Source organism: Anguilla rostrata, chromosome 7 (assembly GCF_018555375.3).
Source record: "Anguilla rostrata isolate EN2019 chromosome 7, ASM1855537v3, whole genome shotgun sequence".
NCBI lineage: Eukaryota > Metazoa > Chordata > Actinopteri > Anguilliformes > Anguillidae > Anguilla > Anguilla rostrata.
The window spans coordinates 22,016,225-22,042,190 of record NC_057939.1 but is presented as its reverse complement, the minus strand read 5'-3'; the positions used below and the strand labels follow the sequence as shown (position 1 = coordinate 22,042,190).

Here is a 25,966-nt window from a genome sequence, read left to right as displayed (position 1 = left end):
ACCCCGCAGCTCTCCAAGGGCAACATGACTGACCTACAGAGCATACACTCCCTGGAGGAAATTGAAAATGACTAATGGGTTATTTGAGCTCTCAGGTGCGAGGTAGTGTTGGCTCTTTCCTCTTAAAAGGTAACCTACTTCACTCACCTTACTGATGGATTGGACAGTCACTCAACATGATTAACACAAAAAGGGATTTCCCTTACAATTCCCCCTACAAGGATGGAGCAAAACAATCATAGGGTTGTTGTTCTGGTCTTGGCCCTATCTGCATGAATCGACTACAAGCCCCAGCATGACTTAGAAGAGTGCCTGCACTCAAGTGCTGCTTTCTTTGGTTTATTCCACTTTATTTTGGATTATATTTTATTAATAGGCATGAATTTGGCAGACACTCTTATCCTGCATAAGTCACAATGCAAAAGAACATCATTGCATCGTCCATCTGAGAATATCTGAGTTATGAAAAATGCATTGCGCCATTGCACTACCAACTATTTTCATTTCTCTCAATCTCACACCTTTTTCCACAAGCCCTGCATTTGCAAGTTACTGCTGGCTGGTGAGGTGGACACCGAGGGCAAACGTGGCAGAACAAGAGAGGGACAACCAGAGAAACTTCCTCATAGCAGCATGAGCTAGGAGTGGTGCAACAGGGCACCATTCCACCTGCATGCAGCACTCTGACTCATCACTCACGGCTTTGCTTTTCTGGTGAGGGTAAGCCAAGGCTCTACAGCGCTCCCCTTTTAGGAGCACTTGCTCCTGAATATTGATGTGTGGAAAATTAATTTAGGAGCACATCCGCTAACTGGGATGCATTAGCGTGCTTCTAAAATTTTTCAACTTGTGCACTGTGAAATACACTCACACACACATGCACACACATGCGCGCACATGCGCACACACACACACACGCGCACACACACGCGTGCACACACGCATACACAAACACCCAATTAACGGTGCAGGACACACATCAACACCCTCTCACATATTCCCAATGAACCGACAAAGGAAACTGGACACATTTGGCAAAAGACTGGCTTTTCGACTGAAAGAAAAGCATAAGATTCAAGTTCAATAATAGAAATGAAAACGTCAAACAGACATCTGTGTCTGACGCGAAATACACTAATTGGTATAAATGAACAGAAAAACAGGCTCATTACTCGTTTAACTGAATTGATCTGGACCTCTTTCATGTTTCTCCAGGCCTTCTCGCTCATACTCAATTATGGCCCTCAAGGCCAGAATACTGCTGGTTCCCATTCTTTACTTCTAGCCTAGTAACAGACACATGTAGACCTGGTCAGTGGAATCTCAAGCAAGTCAATGACATTAATCAACCACTTAAATATCAGGTACAGGTAGAAAAGAAAACCAGCCGTATTACTGGCCTCAAGGGATACATTTGGATAAGTACGCCTAAAGTTCATCATTCATCTGAATACAGCTCCCCAGGGTACGGATGGTCTGAACATCTCTGACAGGCTTCTTTTTTTTTTTTTTTTTTTTAACTGCGAAAGGAATTGTGGGATACGATCTTTGCCTTAGCAATAGATCACATTCTGTAAAAGAATTTTAAGCTTTTTAAAATTTTATTATTTTAGAGAGAGCGGATTTATGATTTCACACCCTGAGATGTGTGTCTTAGAGCAGAGAAGAGGCGATAAATGTTACTGGATAGAGGACTTGGCCCGGGCTGTAACGCAAAACCTCCGCAGCTCTGCGAGACAGATCTCCGCTCCTGATCACTCGGCCAGCTAGGATTAGGAAACAGAAACCAAGGAACAAAGCTGGCTGCCTCCACTGAGCATGCTCTGCCAAAGGTCACGGCAGCACGTACGTCAATAAATTATAAACCCTAATAAGCGAGCCAACAAAGACATCTTTTTAACCCCGTCTAAGACGTCAGCTGAGCTGTTCACAGCTTCCCCTCTCCCTTAAGGACCCAAACGCACGAATCTGACTGGATACAAACCAGCTCGACTGCTGCCGGCAGACGCCAGAATTCACGAGACATTCGCCGATTCCATCCCCTGGCTCTCCCAACCAGACTCCACTCGTCAATACCGGCGTGTCAGAGGGGAGCCAGACCCCGGCCTCTGGGAGCCGGCCAATGAGACGCCAGGACGCGCTCGTGCGGAGAGGGCACGGGAGAAACACAAGCTCTCCGCGGAGCCAGACACACACCGAGCTCACACTCCCCTGCTGCCGTCGGCCTCTTGGAGCGTTTCCACTTTGGCTTTAAAAAAAAATAAAAAATTGAATCTAGAAATTTCTGAGGGAGAGGCCATTTCACAGCAAACAATGACACACACATCCCTGAGATCCCACACATTTCATACATTCCTGGGAGTGCGGCAGCAGGCCACACCTTGCGTTGACAATTTGGCAAGTGGCCTCAGACGATTAAACATTAACAGTTCTTCAATGACATGGTGAAGACTTCTGAACAGTTAGACAGGACAATAAAATATTACACAGGCCTGTACATTCCGTCAGTACAAGTTCAGCTATGAAATAATATGAATTTTCCTTCAAAAGTTAATGTATTGCAATCATTTTTGGCATGGGCTTGAATTCCTGTTTCCACTGGCAGGTTTCTCAGTAGTTTTGTTTTCCTTGGCATTGTGCTCTCTGTAATGAAGGTGCAACAGTGGCCGCATTTCTGGGTGGAACGGTGACCTGAGAGAGAGACACCCTGTACTCACAAACTCTGACACACTCACCAACCGGAAAACACCACTACACCAGCTCCCACCCTGTACCACTTGACAACCAACAAAATAAATATCATACACCTCTGTCCCAAACAACACAGAAAATATTATCAAATTCAACCTGTACCAACTGACACCCAAAATGTACTATTATACTCACCCTGTACCAACTAACACCCAGAAAATATTATTCTATTCAAACTGTACCAACCAACACCCAAAAATGCTAATATAATACCCTGTTCCAACTGACACCCAGGAAGTACGTTTTTACTCATCAGAAAGTGGTGCTATATACTCTCCCATCTGACATAAAGGAAAGAAGCTGCACATAGCTGTCCCTTAATGCAGTAAAGATTATATATTCTGTACGCACTACACCTCACTCTACACAACACACTTTCTCTCTCTCTCCTCGCCAGATACTCCTTTCCCCTTTCATTCTCTTTTATTCTTCTTCTCTCCTTCACATGACATTCATCTTCCTTTTCCCTGGGCTGCTGTCAGCCTTCCCCATCCAGCAGTTAGCCTCTCTATCGCCTTCTCCCCTCTCTCTCTCTCTCTGTTCTTCTCTATCTCCCCCCATCTATCTCTGCCCATCTCCCCCTCTCTCTAAACTTCTCTCTGTCTCTCTCCATTTTCTCTCCCTCTATCCTTCTCTCCCAGTCTCTCACCAGCTGACGTCCCGTACACCTGACCAGCAGTCTTTATTACCAGCAGAGAACACGTCTTTATACACAGAGATCCAGTTTTCAATGCCCATGAAGTGTACTTTTAACAGTGTATTGTGATCTCCCAGGTTCTCTATTAATTCAGTAGGAATTTATGTCAGTTTGACCTGACCAAACTCTTTGTATCTCATTTATTTATTGTGAGAACATTTAAGAAGCAGCCCCAACAACTGGAACAGAGATAGAAATAGCATACCACTGCAAAGCAGGTTGAGCGATTTTTGGTTTTACTGGAAAACTGTTTGTGTCCTGGGTGGAACCTGCTTTTCGGTGGTACACTATCCTGCTTCAACTAAGCCCAGGATCGGCTCACACCAGAACACACCGGGAGTGCCACGTGAATCCCTGTGGTACAGTCTCTCACCCACTCACCCACTGTTTCCATGACTGACGGGGTAGCGCATGGCCCAGTTTTTAGGGTACTAAGTGCGTGGCGGCAACACTATCGAGGATGATTCAGTCTGACCCGACGTCCACCACGCTGGAGGAAGCGAAGGCCGCCCCCGTGTCATCACACGCGTCTCTTTCCGCCACTGTCGTGAGAATCCGTACGGAAAAGGTCGCGGGCGTCGTTTCTGGAGCCTCTGACCCGGGCGTGACAGCCGCAGTCTGAGAGGGTGATGGAACTCAGAGCGCGGCCGAGCCGTTAGCCTCCTCCCTGCGAGACGCCTGGCCGGAGCCCTGCGCCGCCGCGCATGCGCCAGAGCGCTGCAGCTCCTCCCAGCCGCGCAGGAGCGCCGCCGATCCTGCAGCGCTGCACTGCGCCCCCTTTGCATATCCACCATTTAAACAGCCTGCAGCCTGCGGGAGGAGGAAACCCTCCACAGGAACAGGCTCGAACGCTGAAGCCATGGTGCTCTCTCTCTCTTTCTCTCTCTCTCTCCATTCCCCTCTCTCTCCCTCTCCCTGATTAAATTATTTAGTATTCTCTGAAGCTCCTCGCACTCGAAATGAAATTAAGTCAGTTTGGCTTTCCCCAACTAGCGGTTTTTTGGCTGCAGTTTGGAGAGGCTGCCCTAACCCTCTCTCTCTCTCTCCCTTTCCCCCCATCTCTCTCTCTCACCAGCTCCCTGACTGGTTGAGCTCCCTCAGGCATTACATTTTACCACCAGGTACAATGCAAGAGGGCCGGCGCAGTAGTCACGGCCAACAGGAACAGGGCTCGCTCTGTTCTTGTTTTTCCTAGGTTTAAGGAGATGAAAATAGCAATGCAAAGCATGACCCGAATACACAAGTAACAAGTTTGTCTAACACGATTGGGCAGGCAAGCTGCCTCACCCCCCACCCCCCGCACTACTTCTTAACTACGTTAACTTGGCCCACAGTTTACGGCAGCCTTAAACCAATATTGCCAATATAAACACTGAAAAGGCAGCCCGTCTGTGTGTGATGCGTTGCCTGTGTGAAAACAGGAGACGCTCTGTGGGCCTGCCCCCAGGAAGGTGAGAACACCGCTTCGCTCGCGTCTGGGAACGCGTCGCAACAGCTCATCAAAAGGACCCCTCCGCCGCTCCAGCGCAAAATCGTTTTCCACTCTTCCTGCGCCAATTTCCAAAGAGTTTCTCTGCACCTGGGGCATTGTGTTTTTCTTTTTTTTTTCTTTTAAATGTTTTTTTTGAGGGGGGGGGGGTTGTAAGGATTAAGGATTAATCCTCAATGACTGCTGTGCTTGCCCTGTGCCTGCCTGCCTGCCTCCACACACACACACACACACACACACACAAATTAAAGATAAGAGCGCATGGGCACACCATGCTTGTAAGCTGCACGCTCGCCTGCTCCAGGGATGACACTGAAGCAAGCCCCGACTCGAAGCCCACATGGAAGAGCACAACAGTGGGGGGAGGGCACTGCCCCCCCCCCGGCTCTGGAGGCTCAAGTTAAAACTGGCTCGCCACCATTTCACAACCAATAACACTGCCGCACCGTGGTACCTCAATCCTCACAATGAAGCTTGTCAACTGCAGGTTCGACACAGCTGATGTGCGGCACAGACTCCGACCCCATGCTATTGAAGGGTCTCTTCTTTTTTTTTTTTTGTGATCACCTGGTACTTTCCACTTCATTCACCACTAAGGGGCACAAACGTGCTCTTACTCAAAAGCCAAGCTGACTGAGGGGACACCCTCTAACTCAACACGGCCGCTGAAAATCGGAACGCGAGGCTGCAGCGAGATAAAATATCTCCCATTTATTCCGTTATTAAACTGTGCCGTTTAATTCTGTCAATTTTAATTAATGTGTCTGGACTTCTCCCAACACCCTAGGGTTCCTCAACCGATGATCGTCAGCCGCATCACTAAAGCAGCACACTTTTTAAAATTAAACAACCGTTTCGAATCATAACTTTTTACTTCATCGACGATGTAGATCGCCCAATCCAGAGCGCCATCTTAAGTCGTGGTCCGCTGCAGCAGCAGCAGCAGCAGCGTTCGGTCTGGACTCCTGCGCGCGTCCTCGGAAACGCGTGACGCCCGCCTCAGAGATTCCCCCAGTTCAGTAGCCACGCGGCGGGAAATCTGCGCAGCCGCTGCGTCAGAGGACCGCACCTCTTGCGCAGCTGGCGCGGACGAACGGCTGGGCAGCCATTCAACAAGCGCGAAGGGTTAGGGTTAGAGCGGAAGGCTCTCTTGCACTTTGAGGGGGAAATGTAGTGAACACTACAGCCAATCATGCATCACCACACAGGGCTCCAAGCCACTGTCCCAACAGGCACAGGGCAGGAGGACAGCCCCGTCCCTGCAGGGCACACCACTGTGGAGAGAACCAGGGTCTTACCTGGATCCCACCCCCCAACCACAGAGCCCATGGCCAAGGGCTACATGCTTCAACACTGTTTTGAGTGAACGCATTTAGTTTGGACAATGAGAAAAAAATCATGATAATGATCAGAGGAATAATCTATAGGCCAGACCACAATGAGCACATGCACTACGCTGTAATTAAGTGACGACAAGCTGTAATTATGATGTGATGTGCTTTGGCCCCAAAACCTTACTGTATATTTAGAAGTTTGCTGCTGCTGTCATCTTCATACAATTATGTCATTTAACAGAGTCATTAACTCAGGACTTGAAAACACACAATACTATCATTAACACTGATGCTTACTGTAAAATAATGACACAATATTTAGCACACAGAAAAATCTGAAAGCAATGCACTTTGTTACACCAGAGAATGGACCAAGCAGGACACCTACAGGCACAGGCATATTCTCTGGGCAAGGTATACGTCACATTTAACACACCTGGTCGTCAGTTACAACACGGCAAATACATTTCCCGAAATGCCTTTTTAATGGCGAGTGTTGTCTCTGACCAAAAAGCAAACTACCAAGGTTTACTAGGGCTTGTTAAGGTGCCTGTCGTTGAGTCACACATCATAACTCCCCCACCCCCCATGCTTAAAAACAGGTGCCCCCAAAATTTCCACTGGATGATGAGAACCAGCTGTACAGGTCTATTAACCATGTTCCCTGAAAGTACACTCTAATCTGCTTGACTAATGGCTCTCATTCAACACCTGGAGTAAACAAACAACCAACTGGCCTGTGGTAGACCAAAGAATTAGATTAATGAGCCAAGAAGGAGGCCATATCATGCTGGGTCTCTTTCACTGCACAGGGCACCAATGATAGACAGACACACCTGCATACACATGTACACACATACACTTATGCAAGCACCTTTCCACAAGTGCACTATGAGCAAATGGTTGTGTGAAGTAGCACAAACTATACCAATTTCCAAACCCCCCCCCCCAATAAGTAACTGCAGGCCCGTCCCAACTCTTGCCTTTTCCCCTCAAGCAGGTGTGAATAAATCTCTGTTCTTTTTCACCACATCCCATTTCAATTCAAAAGCTAAAATTTCAGGAGTCATAGCCTTAGCTCTCAAAAAAGGGGCATCCATTTAGTCCTAGCATAGAGAAATTATTCTACTACTCAAGTAAGAGCCATGTCCGTTCAAAACAGAGGACTTGCAGGACCACCTGCCATATAGATGCAACTCCTGGTGGATTTCTTCATGTGCTGACTCAGCAATGCTAAAAGCTTTGCACTCCATATCCAGGACCACATTACTTGGCACTATAGCTAGACTGGGTAGCCGTCCTGCAGTGCAGTCTCTTTCTGTACCTCAGCCTCCCATTGCCAAAGGTCATCGCGAGCTCCAACTCCATGATTTAAAAGGGCGCAAAATATAAATTTAACACATTTTACGAGACTATTTTATGAAGCTCAACTGAAAACAGTACAGGAACAAGAGCTTCACTCTCCTGGCAATGACTACACCTGAACCTGCCCTGCCCTTGCAAGGTAGAGTCAGGGGAGATACAGCCAGAGGAAAAGCAAACACGAGCAAGCCACTCCCACATTTTAGTTTCATATTCATTCAGATTTTCTAGATTTACGCCCAACTTCCAAGCAGCCATATGCACAAACCTGTACGTTGATATTCACACAATAACAGGCATGTCCAGTGTCATGTGCTTAAGGACCTATCCATAGTAATGACGTACTCCTACATTCTCTGTATTGAAAAGCCCTGGGCGGCAGCAAGCCTTCGCCTCATTGACTGGAAAAGAAGCATTTGCTTCTTGGCTCAAAGGACATGGTTCAGAATGCTAAACGACGCATGTCGGACTTGACGAATCTCACAAAGCATCATATTATCATTCTTGACTGTATTCCATCTTTAAGGCTTAAATCTAAATCCATTTTTTATCCTTCATTACTAGTACCAAATTAAATGCATGTCACCAGAAACAAAATAACACATCAAAATCACACATTTCTGGGCCCACATGTAAAATAATTTTCATTTCTCAAACATTTTTCGAAGGTTTTTTGATGCAGTAAACAATTCAGAAAAGTGGTGTTGTAATCCCTTCGATGAGACCATAAACACATCCATTTTTCACACCTAAGCATAGATTTTCACTTCTTTATCATCTCTTAATCAATACAGGTAATCTGTAAAAAACATTTTTTTAAAAAAAACTTGATGTACCAATCAATAAAAGTCCAGTGAAAATGCCTGGAGATGGGTATGCCCCACGCAGGGCAGGGAGTAACCATAGCCACTGATTAAGTGCCTTCATTGATTGGACTATAACAGAGCAAACCGTTTGTTGATTAATTAAGCATTCTGCAAATCAGCCCAGATAAAATCTTCAATTCTCTCTCGCAAGGCATTTCTCAGCTGCTGCTGGTCACCCACATCAGGTATACTCAAATCTGTATGGCTAGCGCTCACAGTCTTCCTTTAACGAGGGTTGATTTTGAAACGGGGTAGCAGATGAGTGGGATCTCTGACCAATCAGTGACTAAGCTACAAGGTACAAAAGAAAACCAACAGTACTAACTGGCCTTGAGGACAGGCCATCTGGTACATTTTCAACCTATTTTAAACTTCCCTACCCAAGTTGCAATATAATTAAGAACGAAAAACAGGACATTTCTTTAACAAAAATTCAGCAGTATTCTAATGACTCCTATGACATGAGGTACATCTGCACTTCAAAGAACTGCGAAAATTAAAGAATGTGGCAAAAAACATAAAGCCCAAATATGCACACTAACCCAATGTTGTCATTCTTTCATGAGGTTATTACTGCCAAAATATCTAGCAGAGGGACTGCTGACCTCATGATTGTCACACCATGAGCTGAATAATCTTCCACAGGTTACATGATTATTCTTATTCTTATTATTATTATTATTATTATTTAATGGATGAAGAGACTTTTACTTTGCTGGAAGCTTAAAAACTTGAGAAAGGACAGCACAGTAACAGAAAAGCCTCTGAAGTCCAGTTCAGTCAAATGTGAAAATGCTAAATGATTCCAGCAAGTGGAATCATTTTCTCAGCTGTCGCCATTATAAACTGGCACGCTCTAAGACAGGAAGTCAGCCTTCTTTGCTTCCAAATACAATCTTACAAGGAAGACGTTGACACTTGAAATGCACGTTATAGTAATGAAGCCTGGTTTGGTTCTTGACTTTCATACTTTACTGTGGGGAGCATATGGCTAATGCTAAAATGCATCATTGAACAGCACCCTTTTTTAATTTTATTTTTTTAAACTTTTGGACCTTAGTCAACATTGTTCTTGCACAGATGTCAGGGAGAACAAGGATGTACCAACCTCACACTTAGCCCCAGTCCAGTAATAGACAAAATTCTTTTACAGATGCTGTGTATTTCCCCACATACAAATGACACAAAAACCATTCCAAAATAATATCGGACAGTTATTAATGCAGCCAGTATAGTTCAGTTTACCACAGAATCCGGTCCAATATATTAACATAAGTGAATTATGTACAGGAAGGATATACAGTGGTACCATATGGGAGAATTCCATACATAAAAAAACATTATGCAGCACAAAAGTCCAGGGTTTGTGGAAAAAAACCACTGCCCCATGCACTATCACAGCACTGATCAGTCTTTGCCTGTTGAGTTTACGCCAAGTCCAGTTCCATGCACAAATTTCAGACTTTTGAGACCCTTAAGTCGACTCCTTGAATTCCAAGTTTCTCACATTTAATGGAGGTAGCCTATAGTCAATATCAGGGGTCTGCCCTGGTCTTGGGTAGCTAAATTAGTCACCAATTCAGATCCAAGAAGACAGGCAGCGGCTGGTTATTGGATTAATACACTGTTTTAATCAGTGAATTAAAACAGTTAATTAAAACAATTAACTGTGTTAAATAGCATAATAATAATAACAATAATAATAATAATAATAATAATAATAATAATAATAATAATAAATTACCATGCACGTCACCTGACCAACACTTCTGCAGACCCGTGGCCAACACATTCCCATCGTTTAATTGTATTGATACCGTTTGACTTGGGCATAAAGAACCTGCTACAGATTTGTCCTAAACGGCGTTTCTGACAAAATAGTTACATTGAACCGATAAATGTTACATAGTTGCAATTGGCTAACTGAAAAGGATAGTGAAAGTAGCCTACACTTGGAGAAACTAAAAAGGTAACTAAGCAACGCTTACCTTGAATACTTCAGAGAAGAACCCGGAGCCGATTTTCTCACAGAAAAAATCGTCAATGCGGGCAAGACTTGACACGGCGCTGCGCAGTGCCCGGTATGAGGAGGGCCGGATTCGATTTGGTCCATGGATCCCGTGAATAGGGGGTTCTGACACCTCTTGGTCCGCTTCAACGGACTCCATGCCAGCGAATTCCACAGGAGTAGCACACGGAGTTTAAAATCCAAACCGAGTGTTTACATTTCCCATGTCGGTGGCATGAGGTCCAGAATAACTAATTTCTTCGCAAGGGATACTTAGCCCCCAAAAGGTCGTGTAAAGTCAAAAACTCCGCTGTCGGATTTCTCTCCGTCCACATCAAACTGCAGAACAGCTCCTCACTTACGCATTCTCCCCCAAAAACTATAGTCAATTGCCATGCCGCATCCGGCGTTTGCAGTGAGTGGTTCGTCAGACTCTCTCATACCGTTTTTCTTTGCTTCCAGACGTGACGGCGTAGGTTACCTTCCCAGATGCAGATACGCAGGGCGTCCTCTGTCCGGTCATCCAGTCGCACTCTCTCCTATACGTAGGCTATCTCTTGCATAGCCATTGGTGTTTCCCTTTCGGAGCTCGCCTCTCCAGCTCAGCCTTCCTATACAAGGCGCCGTCGTTGCCGGCTAGTGGAGAATATTAAAAAGGACAGCACTGCCAAAAGAGAGGAGGGAATTTTTATTATTTTATTTTACATAAATATTTATCTAATTATCTGCGTCTAGTCGCAGTGATGCAGGTCATAGGCAAATATCCATATTGTTTTGGACCAAATTTTGAATGAATGCGTTGTTTTAATTTGGTAAAAATATATTATAAAGGCAAACATTAAATTCAATCGAATAAGCAATCCAATGTTGTGAAATCGTTATGCCAAAATCTACCCGTCCGACAGCAAGGATGTCTGTATGATTCGCTGAGCAGAAAACGGGAAGCGCTGTGTATCGTGATAAACCTCCCTCTACAGCTCTACTGCGGATAATAAATTATAAATGTGGCCTGAGCCGCTACGAGGTCTTATATTTTCCCGTCTGTCTGCATCATAGGCTATATGCGTAGCATGCACGCATGCAGGCATACACGTTTAGGCTATCCTGTCTCGCATATTAGATTGACATATCTATCCTACAAAACACCGCTATTTATGAACAATTAAACAGCCATAGTAGAATACTCTTCGATCACATTTCGATGCGGTTCAACATCCGTTTACCTGTTCTAGGTGATCCGTCAGGTACGAGTCCACAGGTCGGCTCACTGTCCTTCTCAACACGGATCTCGTGTTATGTTACTAGAGCTTTTATTTATTTAACTGGGCAACCTTGCCCGCCCTCTTGCTCTTGGCCGGCTCCCGTGTATCTTGCCTCCGTTTGTCTTGGCCTGCTCTTGCGGAGCCGCACGGGTTTAGTTTAGCTCAGCTCTAGCTAAAGGAGGAGGAGCGGCGGATGAGCTGCGAGGGCGGTTCCAGCACGAGGCACCGCGGAACTCCACCTGCGGGGGCGCCCAGCGTGGAACATTGACACAGTTTTTATTAAGCAGTACTGCGTAGTGACACACTTTACTGCAGTTTACCCATTCAAAGTACTATTCTGTATAGTCGTGTTATATTTTGCACGACTATGAATGGAGACTTTATTCATCTTCATTAATTTACTGGTAGGATTATTTTAATGCATAGCGTCATGTCACGCGACACAGACATAACCCACATAATAGTGATATGAAGTAACATTCTACCATCGAACACAATGGGCCTTTCACGAAACGTGTACGATCACATTTGATCTTAACAACGTTTCAAAGAACATTTCAGTATTAATCTTTTTTTCTTATTTGTGTTCGTGGCTGTTCCCTTCTGCAACTCACATGAACAGGATTACGCATAAAATGTAGTCAGCATTCATACACCTGGGATACACACAAAAATAAAGGTCTGCAAATATGTTATAAATCCTATATTTGTTTTTCGTAGGAACATTTTTAAGAACAAAACTAAGAATAATTTTTTAAAAAAGTTTCACAAATGAGGCCCAGTGAAACTATTCCAAATACTACCAAGCTTTGCACTCCTCACCGAACGATGCACAATTTTCAGGCCTGTAGCTTCATGGAAATGTATTATTTATTGATTCATTTATTTTCTTGCTTTGGGCTATCCACGGCTCCTCACAAACACAATACAAGAAATACAATATGTGGTTTATACCTTTGTTGCAGTCAAAGGTATTTGCATCAATTATTTACAGCACTGCTGTTCACTAATTTATCACGCCTAAAATTGTATTTGTAAGACAATATGTACGGAATATATAAGTTGGTTATAAGAATTCTGACCTCAAGATTGCTGAAATCCCAGGTTAGTCACATAACACAAGCTGTTACACATGTAGGCCAGTCAGGGAGAAATAAATACGTGGGGTGACTGAAGTTGCTAGGAATTAATGTGGGAAATTGATTTGCTTGTTTTGTTTTTGTGACACCGGTTGAACTCCTGCTGTGTTTTAGGGTAGAAAGCAATGTTTTAAATGTTGAATAAATTAACTGTGCAGGTGGTTTTAAAGTGAAGTACAAAACTTGGAAGGAGGTGCTATATTTTTAAGCAGGGTGGGCTGCACCCCAGAGCTCAGCAAATACATTGGGCTTGCTCACTTAGACACTTTTATTATAAAACACTTTTATAATACAGAGAATATTTAGATTCATCATGTGACTTTGCCAGAATTTCACCAAAACCATAGGTGTCACAAATGGATGCTCATAAGGGACACACATACAGGAGCACCTTTTGGAGGGACTTCAAGTGCAGCCTGTTTGTCAAATTAATATCATTTCATGATTATCAACAGCATACAGGTATCTTTGTATTAGTTTTTTATATTCATGTGCCCTTTTTAATTGTTTTTATTTCTGCTGTTGAAGGTGAGATAAACTTCACCACAAGGATCTGACTAAAATTATATTGTTTTTCAATTTATTAGTTTACATATTATTACTTTTTGTTGATGATGATGATGATGATGATTATTATTATTATTATTATCATCATCATCACCATCATCATCAACCCATTGTCAGAAAGAGCACTTAGCAACCAAAATGTAGGTTGTCCATCCATCCATCCATTATCTAACCTTATTTCTAGGGTGTGGGGGGTGCTGGAGCCTATCAGAGCTTGAACTGGGTGAGAGGCAGGAATATACCTGGGACAGCTCTCCAGTCCAATTGCAGGGCACACACACTTGAGCAAGACACCTACAGTAACCCCCCATTGCTCCCAATGAGCTAGTATGTGCCTTGCATGGCTGCCTTGATTGCCGTTGGTGTGTGAGTCTGTGTGTGAATGAGAGGCATTCATTGTAAAGCGCTTTGTGCAGTTGATGGAAAATGTGCTATATAAATACAGTCCATTCTCCATTTATCATACCTAGGGGCAATTTAGGCTCTCTAATTAACCTAACCTGCACACATTTGGACTGGGGCAGGAAACCCACAAGGGCATGAGGAGAACATGCAAACAACATAAATTCTATGTACACAAAACAACTTAAACAAAATACTTAAGCATTATGTTCTTAGCACTGTAGCACAGTGTGATAATGATGCATTCTCCCTCTGCAGTCTTCACTGCTTTCCAAAAGGAACGCACAGTCACAGTGCCGCGAGTGATTCAGCCACCAGGAAGCAGAGAAGCTGAGAGAGGGTTTGGCTTTTCAAGCTGTTTTCAAGCTCATCTGCTGTAGCCAGCTACATGTAGGAGAGCCCCTCAGGGAAGTCATCTTAGACCCGAAGAGCAAAGAAGTAGAACCAGGACTTCTCAAATGCATTGTGCTTCAGGTCCAGCATGGGGGTAGTGTAACATTGCAAGTAAAATCAGCCCATTCCATTTGGTCATTTGTGCAACGGCTGTTGCTTAAATCTATCAAGTCATGCTTTGTTCTCTTTGTCTGACCATCACCTAATAACAGTTTCTTCATTTTTAATCATTTGCTTTTGCAATTAGGAAGTGCACTTATACTAGCTGGCGTGTACTTTCTGTAACTGAGCAAAAATAATTATCGTTGATATTTTTAATTGTTTCATCCATTTATTCGATAACAACAACAACAACAACAACAACAATAATAATAATATAACCGACCTGGATGGCTCTGCACACTGAAATGCTCATGTCCCCACATGTTGGAGCATCTTCCATCCTCAAGGGTGTGGCGGAAGTTGGACCTTGAACCTTGAACTCAGAAGGGGGTCATACAGCCACAGGGCAAAGGGAAGGGTTTAAATCACACACACCTGAGCTCCTATGGCATAACAATGATAAATTTCCTTCCATAAGTAACTGCAGAATTACTACAAATTTCAAATGCCCAGTCTCACAGATTAGGCGAACTGCAAGCACTCGTTTACTGCTCCTATTACCACCAAACCAACAAATATGAGTAAAACATAGGCCTGGGCCATATAACACACATGAACGGTAAGATCGAGGGAAGGTGTAAATTAGTTCCTCCGACTTGTCAGCTTAAGTGTTTTAATTTTTCTGACATAATTGTCTTGGGTGACAAAAACGTTACAGTGAATATATTTTCAAAAATATTATTTTATTTTTGTTTTCTATACAGAACAAGTTTCATTTTAGAAGACTACATGGTTCTTGAGATTAAGACTGGAGGTTTATGTCCCCAGGGCACAAAAATAAATAGCTAGGAATTATTCGTTTACCATTACGGGTGTTTTGTTCGTTGAGGAATTACGATACATTGCGTTCACATCCGGTGACTAGAACACCAACACACTCCTTTGCCATCAACAATGAGAACACAGAGCGGAATAGACGCTTCCAGCCGTGGTTGCTGCATATGGATTTATAACCTACTAACCTGCTTCGCTGAAGCTAAAGCAAAATTGCTCGATGCTCTATGCACCACGGCCCTCTCATAATTCTTTTGATACGCTCCTGCCACCTTGTGGTACAACGCCGGAACTAAGGGACGTACAATGACAGTGCAGCTACTAGGTTTTCTAGGTAGTGATCTGGTGCATGAAAATGTAGCGGAATGTGTGAAAAATAATCAAAGCGCATGTTACATTTCTTTGAAGTAATGTAACATTAGACAATTGACCATGGGAAACATAGCTGAATAATACTCTACACTTGTTCGACTCTTTATGGTGAGTTTTGTATTTGCACATTATTTCCTGCAGATAGGCCTATGGTTTATTTTTCCATTCGTTCATGTGTTTAGGGTGACATCTGAGGTTCAACTAGTGACAACCAGAGGGTGACAATGAGCTATCAACATAGCGACCAGTAGCAAGCATTTTTAAAATGGTCGAGTTCCCGATAACCTATGGCATATGTATAACTTAAGAATGGTCGGGAAGACAATGACTGGAAGGACATGGCTTGTATTTCCGCGTTTTGTGATATCGTTAGTTTTAAACGTTGTTTACATTTGATTTTGGTAGGCTATCATATTTCACACTTCGGTGTAATTTAGATTTGCGTAGAGCAGCTACATAAAGATTGCTACAATGTTTCGCAGCCCAGTGCATGCTGGGAACGTGCTGGGGACACAAATACACTGGTATTCTGTCAAGTTCACCCAGTTGACATGGCGCTAACACGCTTCGAACGGTTCCAAGCATGGATTCTACGCACTTTTAAGAAAGTGCTCCTCGTCCTCTATCAGCTGCTCGCATCTCGACCGTCCGATGGATCTTCCAAAAAACTTGCACCGATCACCAATCCTCTCTTAATGGTCTCTGGCATACAGCTGGCTCAGAAGATACGCCTTAGAGAGGTTTGTATGTCTTCTTTGATTTTATTTGCTTTATGAAATTAAAATAAAGGTAACGTCGGAACATGCGAGAAACAAACGATTGTTTGCTTGGGTGTAATTTTGTCATAGGATTGACGTGTTGTATGCTGGGAGATGTAGTTTATAGTTTTCAATCGTGAAGCACTAGGGGGCTAACGCCTTTTGCATTCAGCAAATACTTCTTTCAGTATATAAAATATGCTATGTCAAATGATTTCTAAGGCAATATGTTTTCTTATTGTAATAATGTTTCTAAAATTTTCCTTGCCACTGTTGCTTTAGGCTTGCTCCTGTAGGGGTTTAGGCCATGGTTGATTGTAAAGCATATTAAGACAACTGCTGTAATACAATTTGATTGATTGATTGATAAATTATGTAATTACAGGTGAAATCAATGAGGTCCGAACTGCTGAAAAATTAAACCGAAGCCAAACCATTTTGCCAAATGGAGTTTTGAGACGAAGGGCAAGGGATTGGGTTCAAGAATTGCAGGAAAAACTACTTTGAGAACCCATTGTTTCTAAATAGGCTATTCACTGAAAATGAATAGTTCTGCTTTCCCCCCTAGTCCCTAGCCTACTTCTAACGCATACTAGCATACAGTTATGATGTCTTGCAAGTGAAACGAAGTTTAATTGGGATTATTCGAGTCGGACAGCCAGTCTTAAAAATTCTATGAAAGGACAAAATTTACTCAGATTTTGTCTACGCAATAAAACAAAGACAATAGAAAACATGTATCAAAATACCTTTTCCATTTCGCATTGGTGGTTAAAGTCAACATTTTTCTCATTGGCCTGGAGCATTAAGAAATAATCATTTGAATTCTACAAGAACTCATTTTCCTAAAATAACGATGGAGACAATTTGAATGACCATTCTGATAACTGAGCGCACAAGTTTGGTAGCTACCTGTCCCAGTCCTAGTCACCCGGGGGGTGGCAGGTGAAGCTTTTTTAAAGTTACACATTAAAAACACTGTCCATGTTTAGGCGTTTATTAGTTATTATTAAAGATTGAATGATAATGAAAAAAATTAAATATTTGTAGAGCACATTTTATGCAATGTGTGCAGCACTGTATACGTATTACAATGGGAAAAAATCGTAAAAATTAAAATAAAGCAAGATGTTAGAAAGCTAAAAACACCAAAAAAAAAAAAAAATATTGAAAATGAAGATATCCTAAAATGAGATTCCAGCAGTTAAATAAGAAATACGAATAATGAGTTGTAAAAACAAATAAAATGTTGTAAAAATGAAACACAAAAATAGATAAATAAATGAATAACTCCGGATATTACATCCCAATAAAGTATTTGATTGCACGTGTGCAAGCTTGAAAGCTATAATCCATTGTCGTTCCACCGTGTTGTGCAACACGTTCCAGGCGAAAATGAGCACTGCAAATTCTAACTACAGGTTATTGTAATATTGCAGTGCCCGTGGGCTCCAGAAATAAAAACCCCTTTCTTCTAGGTCTCTTCATTTTTGTGAAAAGAAAAAAGCGTATTGCTCTCTCTGCATCTAGAGAAGGGGCAATGCTTAGGCATTTTTAACTTAGCTTGCCTTACCCGTTCAATTGTGGCAATAGCGTCATCTACGCATTACATCCACATGTATGATTTCACTGGACATTGCAAGTATCATTTAAAATATTTTTCGGCGGTTGGTGAATGCAAAAAAGTATTAAAAGAACACAGCAGCAACGAATTTCAGTTTCCTGGACCTCTTAAAGACTGGGTTTTACGTTTTCTCTTAAAATTTTGATGTTGATTTCTAATATGTTTAGTACTATTTTGTGTAATATATTCCTAAGTCTTAGAGAAAAAAGCCTAGGTCTTTTCTTAATTTTTACCTAGGGAACAGGGAGCAAGCTTACAGTGGATGATCAGACATCAGAATGTCAGTTTTACATGGAGGCGTCAAACCATTTTGTGCATTAAAAACTAATGAAAAGACATTAAAATCAATTCTGAAACTCGCAGGAAACCAGTGCAATGATGAAAGGACAGGGCTTGGGTTCTCCGTGTGGTTCCTAACAGTATTCTGACTGCTGTATTTTGTTCAAGCCTTTATACAGGATTTATGCATACTTTATCCTTTTGTATCTTTCTAGAAAATGGCATCCTGAGTTCATTGTCTACAATCCATAACAACGATTCAAAAACTTTAAGACATAAAAAAAATGTGTATAACAAAAGCCAAGCTTGATCTTATCTTGAACACTGTGCTAGTGTTTGGAGCAGTTTGCTCATGTAAATTCAGCTCCCCGAACAGGGCAAGACTCCATTGCTGTGGCCAGACCATAACATCAGAGACATTAATGGCTGCTCTGTTTTCCAGGTGACTTGCGTAGAGGTGGTACAGGCATACATCGATAGGATCGAGGAAGTCAATCCTCTGATCAACGCTATTGTCAAGGATAGGCAAGTCTCACAAGTGTCGAAACCAATTCCAACTTCGGTGTGTGTGCATACTTAGCACGGGGGGCATTGTTTTTAATGGGTTTTCCTCTTGTATCTCCATGCCTCCCTCATCTCTCTGTAAAACAGGTTCTCCGCTGCCTTGCAAGAAGCTGCCCAAGTGGACAGGCTGATTGATGAGGAGGAGGGGGGTGAGGATGTCCTGAAGGACAGACTGCCTTTGCTCGGTGTTCCATTCACCGTCAAAGCGGCCTTCGCTCTACAAGGTACTGAACCTGCCTCTGTGTCTGTCCTTCAGTGTTCGTATGTTTGTGTTTCTTTATCTGTCTGTCCATGTGTCTGTGCCTATGTCTGTGCCTGTGTCATAGTCGATCCATCTGTTTTACTTTGTCTTTGCCTATGTCTGTCTGAATGTTCAAAACCTTTGCCATTTCCCCCTTTTCTTTCTGTTTCTCGTCCATCCATCCATCCATCCATTCTCCTGCCACCCCCTTTTCTCTCTCTCCCCCCTTTCCTTGGCCACAGGCATGCCCTATTCTGCTGGTCTGGTGTCCAGGAAAGGGGTCATTTCGGGAGTGGATGCTCCCCCCTTGGCTCTGCTGAAGAGGGCAGGTGCAATCCCACTGGGCATCACAAACTGCAGCGAGCTCTGCATGTGGTTCGAGTCCCATAACCGGCTCTTCGGAATCACCAGAAACCCCTACGACATGGACCGGATTGTCGGGGGCAGCACTGGTCAGTCGCTCAAAGTAGAAAATGGAAAATTCACACACTTATTGTGCCTGTGCTCCAAAGCCAAGGTCATATTTTTATTTCGCCATGTGACTCCTGAAGTTCCAACATAATGTGTTCATCAGAACAAGCTGCACAGTTTACACAGGTCCATTTAAATACTGCTGCCTATGGACTCCACAGGCATGTGAGATGGCCACCTCCCTCATGCACACTTAGAAAGGACAAGGGCATAGAGCTGAGGGCTCAGTATAGCAAGCATGTTTGAATGTGAAAGCTCATAAGTGAGTGTCCAAATGTTCATTCTGGATTTTCAGATATGACATTTTGACTCTGTGCCTTACGCCAAGACCTTTTTCGGAGTGCACGTGTTTGTTCTCTCAACGTCACTCAAAGTGACCAGTGCTGAGTCTGTTCACTGTAGCACCTCCTGCACAAAACTGATATCTACTGACTACTGCTGCCATACATTCAACCCATACGGTCTATTCACTACAGAGCCAGGGGTGTGTCCTGTTGAATCTACTGGAAATAAGCTGTACAAGTGGGCTAGGCTGTTACAATCGTGTACGTGCTGCTCGTTTTCTCCTACCTGACATATCTCTGTTTCCCTCCCTACCATCTCTCTCTCTCTCTCTCTCTCTCTCATGCAGGTGGAGAGGCCTGTATTTTGGCGAGTGGGGGATCTGTTATAGGGGTCGGTTCGGATATCGGGGGTAGTATCCGCATGCCTGCCTTCTTCAATGGCATCTTCGGACATAAAACCTCCCCAGGTAGGAGTCTCACCTGCGTAAGAGCATAGGAAGAGCACAGTGCTTCTGACTTTATGTTCCAAGCTGATTGCACTCTTAAAGATGTGTCAGATGGAACTCTCTGGAAGTAGGAAGGGGCTGTGTGGGTCTCAAATTAAATCTCTGCTCCTAAGCTGCATGAGAACGGAACAAAGAAATTATTATAAGAAATTATGTCACTCTTGGAGAGAAATGAAAGTGAAAAATGTTTTTAATCCAAAAGATTTTCGAACAATCTTTACAGTATTTCTCTCCAAGGGTGGCTGAAATTCCTATGCCCAACAGTGACAACAGGATATGAAGTCATCCATCTGCTAATGAATGCAGAAGTATATGACAATCAGTACTGACCCTAGAGCCATCATAACAATATGATTAGTCCTCTCAGCATCTTAGCAAAACGTCTCTTGTGTGGCATGCAGATGGCTAGTGTGTGTGTGTGAGAGATTATAATACAGTTTGTTCCCTCAGGCATCGTCTCTAATGACGGTCAGTTCCCTCCAAGCTCTGGGCTGGAAGATGATTACCTGTCTACTGGGCCCATGTGCCGCTATGCTGAGGATCTGCTGCCCATGCTTCAGATAATGGCTGGGCCCAATGCTCAAAGGCACTTGCAATGACTCACTCACAGACACATGCACACAGACGCACACAGACACACACCTACACACGCACGCACACACTTACACACACACACACACACTGGAGCATTAGCATTATTATTATTATTATTATTGTTATTATTATCTGCAGGCTGTCCCTGTCGTCAGAAGTGGACCTCAGGAAGCTGCGTTTCTTCTCCGTGCCCCACGATGGTGGCTCCGTGCTCGTTTCCCCCGTGGACAGGGAGCTGCTCCAGATCCAGAGGAGGGTGAGAGACGCAGAGGGGAGGAGCAATGAGAGAGAGAGCATGAGAGGAAGAGTGAGAGCAGGAGAGTGGGAGACAGTGTGGAAAAGGGGGAGGTGGTCCATGTACTTTGGAAAAAAATCTCAGGAGGAACGTGGATATAGAACAGATGGGCAATTCTGGACCTGGAGGGCTGGTGTGTGTGCAGATTTTTGAAAACCATATATGGGTACAGCCCTTATTGGCCAACTGATGTGTAAGGGGAGCCTATCCTCTGCTAGCTGGCCCAGTGTCAATAGCTAAAGATAAGCTAAATGGTAAACAGAGAGGTAATGGGAATCCATAGGAGCTAATAGTGGTTGTGCACATTATAGCCTGACAGTTCAAACTAGCTGGTAAATACTACAAAGCCTGAACAAAGAAATATCTATTAAAATGCGTATCATCTGGGGCGAGGCGATGCATATTGGTCTCCTGGTTCCTCCATGGTATGGGATTGAACCAAGAGAGAGTCAAGACTGGAAGAGTCTGAGGGTAATATGGAAAAGCCCCAGTGTGCTATGCAATGATAGCTTATCTAAAAATATTTGCAGGAGTGAGGGTTGTACACAACCATAAGCACCCCAACACAGTAGTGAACAAGTGTTCAGAGACAGTGACAGGGAGACCATCAGCTAAGCTCAAAAGATGTCTGGTATGCCCTTCCCATACATCTTTAACTATAGGGATGGACTAAAAAGGTTGGTTTTGGGCCTATACTTAGAAAACGAGAGTTTGAAATTATATAATTGAAATGTTTGTAATTATAATTATTATGCATTTTTCAGGTGGTGGAACATCTGGAGGCTGACCTGGGGGTCAAAGTTCAAGAGCTGCGTTTTCCTCAGCTGAAATACTCTTTTCAGATTTGGAGCACCTTTATGAATTTGCCAGACAAAGACGGCAAGGTCTGTGGGCCGTTTGGCATTTTGCCGATTTGTCCAGCGATATTTATAAACGTGTGTAGAAAAGTGTATATAGTATGTGTACGTGTAAAGAGCGTGTGAATATCTGGTATCTCCATCTCTGTCCCTGAGCAGCCGTCACTCTGTTTACATGTGGGTGACACCGTTGAATGATGCTCAACGTGTCAAATTCTTGCACGCATTCACACGGGAAATGGTGGCAAACGATGCCGGCGCCCAATCACGCGCCTATTCGTGTACACGCCACAGGCGCTGGGCCGCAGGACTCCATGTGCCGTCTCCCTGGTTCCCTCCCTGCCCAAGACCCATTTCAGGCCCAAACCTCGTCCCTGTCCCAATATTAAACTTCCAACTTTGCGAGCATTACAAGTGTGGCACTTTCCAGTTATAGTCTTTATTTAGTCACCCGAGCAGTTATTGCTATTATATGTACACTTGAGTCTACATCCCAATTCAGATTCAGATGTATGATGTAATGAAAGCACGTCTGTTGTTCCTCCTGCAGCCCCCCACGCCCTTTGTGGACCACATGGCTGACCACGGAAAGAAGGTGTGGCCTCTGTGGGAGATGGTGAAGTCCTTCCTGGGACTGTCCTCCCACACCGTGGCAGCCATTGGTAACAACACAGACCATGTAGCTTGGCCTCCTCTACCGTAGTTTGGCTCAACAGGACAGAGTTAATTTAATACGAGCGCTTTTTTGCAGATGTGCTGTGCTGTACCTTAAACTGAAAAACCTTAAACTGAGATCCCACATTCTGCCAATGTTTTCATTACCAACAGAAGCACACCTTCACCTACTTTCAGAGTTGGGTTTGGTCCCTGTTCTTGACTGGGTACATAGTGAACTCGATAGGACCTAACAATGCTGTCTAACATTGATTGGTCAAATGCAATCTTCACAGACGTTGTCCCTATAACAATCACTTTTTCTCACTTTTAATCAGGGATCTCATGCTCAAATCCTGGAACACTGCTGTGTCTAGTGGGTTTTGATGTATTCCTGTAATTAAGTGCTTAATTTAAGTCAGTGATTGGCTAAAGAGTCTGCACACCTTGTTTCCAATGCCTAAATTGCCTGCTTGATCGAAAGGAAATCACAGAAACCAGCCGAGACTGCGGCCGTCCAGGGCTGGAGTTTAGACCTGCTTTAGAGAGTACTGTCCACAGAGTACTTCGACTCGAATTTTGGGGAAAAAGCAGGGACTCCTTACTGGAATTAGGAGTCTGATTCAGATGATGCCCCTACCGTTTGAACAAAGACACTGCGTTTGCTATAGCTAGCTTTGTCTGAGGGTTAATTTCTTTGCAGTGATAAGCCTGTCTGTGTTGCTGCATGTGCTTGTGGTGCAGGACTGGCTCTGATGGAGATGGTGGAAAGCAGTGAACCCGACCCGTTTATCCTGAAGCAGAAGGAAGAGTTCCAGAAGGAGCTGGAGGAGGTGCTAGGGACGGATGGCGTGCTGCTATACCCCTCACACCCTCTCATCGCTCCCAAACACCATCACCCTATTTTTACCCCTTTCAACTTCGCCTACACAGGTAAACCACTCGGTACAGATAGCCAACTGTGAAAACCAACTTACAACATCAGGGGCACGTGAAACAAAAAGGCAACTAATTTAATAAAAGGTATCACACTCAGGGCTGGTTTCCCAGGTATGGATTAAGACTAGTTATTTCAATGGAAATCTTGAATTTTTCCTTTAGTCTAGGACTAGGCTTAATCTATGTCTGGGAAACCAACCCCAAGTGCATGTAATTTACACTATACATGAGACGCGGTCTGTACATCTTACATTTTATTATGCGCTCCATGTCTGGTAAAATTTAGGCAAGTATGAATTTAGTTTTGGCTGATAGATAGATATCTTAGGGACTCGCACAACAATGTATGTGTGAAAAAACCTTAGCACTGAACCCAGTGACACACTCTCTAAGTTAAAGCATTTAAGTAAATTGTGTGTGTATTGGTAGGGATCTTCAACATCCTGGGCCTACCGGTCACACAGTGTCCCCTGGGCCTGAGCCAGGGGGGACTCCCCTTGGGGGTGCAGGTTGTCTCTGGAAAGTACCTTGACCGGCAGACCCTGGCCACTGCGCTGTATCTGGAGAAAGCCTTCGGGGGTTGGAGGGATCCTGGCTCCTCCTCCTGAGCTCTGCCAGACCCACCCCCCAGCCTTGGTGACAGCTCAAAACGAAAAACGCTTCCTCCTGCTTTGGAGCTGTCACATAGGGAAAGCCAAGAGTGCCAAAATGTCTTAGAAAATGTCAATACAGAATTATTGCTTGCCTCAACACGCCTAAAAAAACCTAAGCCACTAGCAATGCAGGAATTGTGTGTAGCTTAGCATATTGCATTAAGGCATGCATCACCGCTACATTTCTTGAGCACATTGATATGTTATATTCATAAGATTTTGGTGTACCCCTTAACATAAGGTATGCTTAGCCTTCCGTATATTATATTGACGTGGTGAAACATTCATTCTATTCTTCTGTTCAGTCTTCCTGTGTTTACACAGGAATATTTGCCATGTGAACACATCAAAAATAACTGAGACACATTTTTAAAGACATTTTGGCACCATTCCTTTATCATAGTCAAGGGCCCGGAACACACTTTCCCAACTGTAGATCCTTGGCTCGATGACATCACCCATCCAGTCCACATCCTAAACTCTTCCTGCACCCCAAAACTGCATCACCCAGGAAACCACATCTCTTGGCTGAATGTATACTGAAGACAGCTGCAAGCCAGGCATCACAAATATGAACTGTAACAATGTAATGTTATGCAGGGAAATGAATGTAATCCTACCTAGTGGACAATCATAAAACTTGTATTGATGCGCTTCACAAACTCGGGATTCAAGAAGAGCCTCTAAGCCTTACATAACTGTATCGGTCATTCAATGGATGATTCCATTGGCACGCCTTTTGTTGATTATTTAATATTTCAGTCAAACTATAGTTGAGTTGAGATATCCTCTTCAATGAATTGCTCGAAAATAGCCTTGCCATGGCTTTGCTTCATTTTTTCTAAAAATACATTATAATGACATTAGAATTCCGGTATCAAATAGGAATTAAATCAATGTTGCTATTGCTAATAGGAAGTGAAAAGGAAGGGAAGTTATACATGGAAAATGATTCATAGGAAATCGGAACAGAAACATGGGAAAGGGAACAAAACCAGGGCTAGCCGTGCTGCAGACAGCACAGCCCCATATAATAGCCCTGTTATACAAACTGTGTGCCTGAAACAGGTGCAGGTCAAAGGTTGCTGGCTCTAGATGGACTGCGTTCATTATGCAGTTTGTCCTGCTCCATTTCATTGACATTTGGCTATTCTTTTTTGAATGCCATGGAGATAATGTAACTGTTACTGGGCTAAACAAACATTGTATCTCAAAAATAAATAATAAACGGTTTGCGTTTGTGCTGCCTCAGTCTGAACGTAATTTTGGCAGAAACAGTGCATCTCCACTGTACCACTGTGACTATATAAAAAATTGGTGTAGTGAGTAAAAGCATTTGATTTACAAGCTGCAACAGTTCAAACAAACGTCTATCTAAAAAAAAAAAAAGGATAAACATTTCACACACTAGTCTTTCAACACTAGGTTTTATGGCAGGAAAATATTTAGGCTGTTGGCCAGACTTCGATTCTGGCTAATTCACAAGACCATGGTCTTTCCGCTTTGGTGTACCTGGCTCCAGAGGTCATTGCCTTTCTTGGTTCTGATTAAGCAGTGGTAACCAACCCTGTTCCTGGAGATCTACCATCCTGTAGGTTTTCACTCCTTCCCTAACAAAGCACACCTCATTCAACAGCTGGAGATCTTGTTGAGCTGCTAATTAATAGAG

General features: G+C 43.5%; 2 protein-coding genes across 4 annotated transcripts in view; one reads left to right on the top strand and one right to left on the bottom strand.

The window, feature by feature from the left end:
• The window catches only part of tesk1b (testis associated actin remodelling kinase 1b), a 35,021-nt gene extending 23,013 nt beyond the window's left edge, over positions 1 to 12,008 (bottom strand). For both annotated transcript variants that reach the window (XM_064343737.1, XM_064343738.1), the window contains exons 1-2: positions 11,731 to 12,008; positions 10,488 to 11,171 (exon numbers count right to left, since the gene is read on the bottom strand). In XM_064343737.1, the coding sequence (XP_064199807.1) occupies positions 10,488 to 10,667 (180 nt within the window). In that variant the 5' untranslated portion in view covers positions 10,668 to 11,171; positions 11,731 to 12,008. The remainder of the gene's footprint in view (positions 1 to 10,487; positions 11,172 to 11,730) is intronic.
• A 3,480-nt stretch (positions 12,009 to 15,488) lies between these two features.
• Positions 15,489 to 25,283, top strand: faah2b (fatty acid amide hydrolase 2b). Of its 2 annotated transcripts, XM_064343739.1 has the most exons (12): positions 15,489 to 15,686; positions 16,061 to 16,318; positions 18,682 to 18,764; positions 18,891 to 19,027; positions 19,287 to 19,496; positions 20,147 to 20,266; positions 20,756 to 20,891; positions 21,038 to 21,155; positions 21,959 to 22,078; positions 22,602 to 22,713; positions 23,450 to 23,638; positions 24,074 to 25,283. In XM_064343739.1, exons 1-12 carry the CDS (start codon positions 15,684 to 15,686, stop codon positions 24,250 to 24,252), a joined length of 1,665 nt encoding a protein of 554 aa, XP_064199809.1. In that variant the 5' UTR covers positions 15,489 to 15,683; the 3' UTR covers positions 24,253 to 25,283. The 2 variants fall into 2 exon arrangements, with proteins under 2 accessions (XP_064199809.1, XP_064199810.1); XM_064343740.1 differs by lacking the exon at positions 15,489 to 15,686 and having other exon boundaries at positions 15,793 to 16,318.
• Positions 25,284 to 25,966: the final 683 nt, after the last annotated feature.

Bases quoted from the DNA above. Each gene is read 5' to 3' on its own strand.
- faah2b (XM_064343739.1), top strand. The intron at 20,892-21,037 runs GCACTTGCAATG...TATTATCTGCAG, and splicing joins GCTGGGCCCAATGCTCAAAG to GCTGTCCCTGTCGTCAGAAG. The intron at 22,714-23,449 runs GTAACAACACAG...CTTGTGGTGCAG, and splicing joins CCACACCGTGGCAGCCATTG to GACTGGCTCTGATGGAGATG.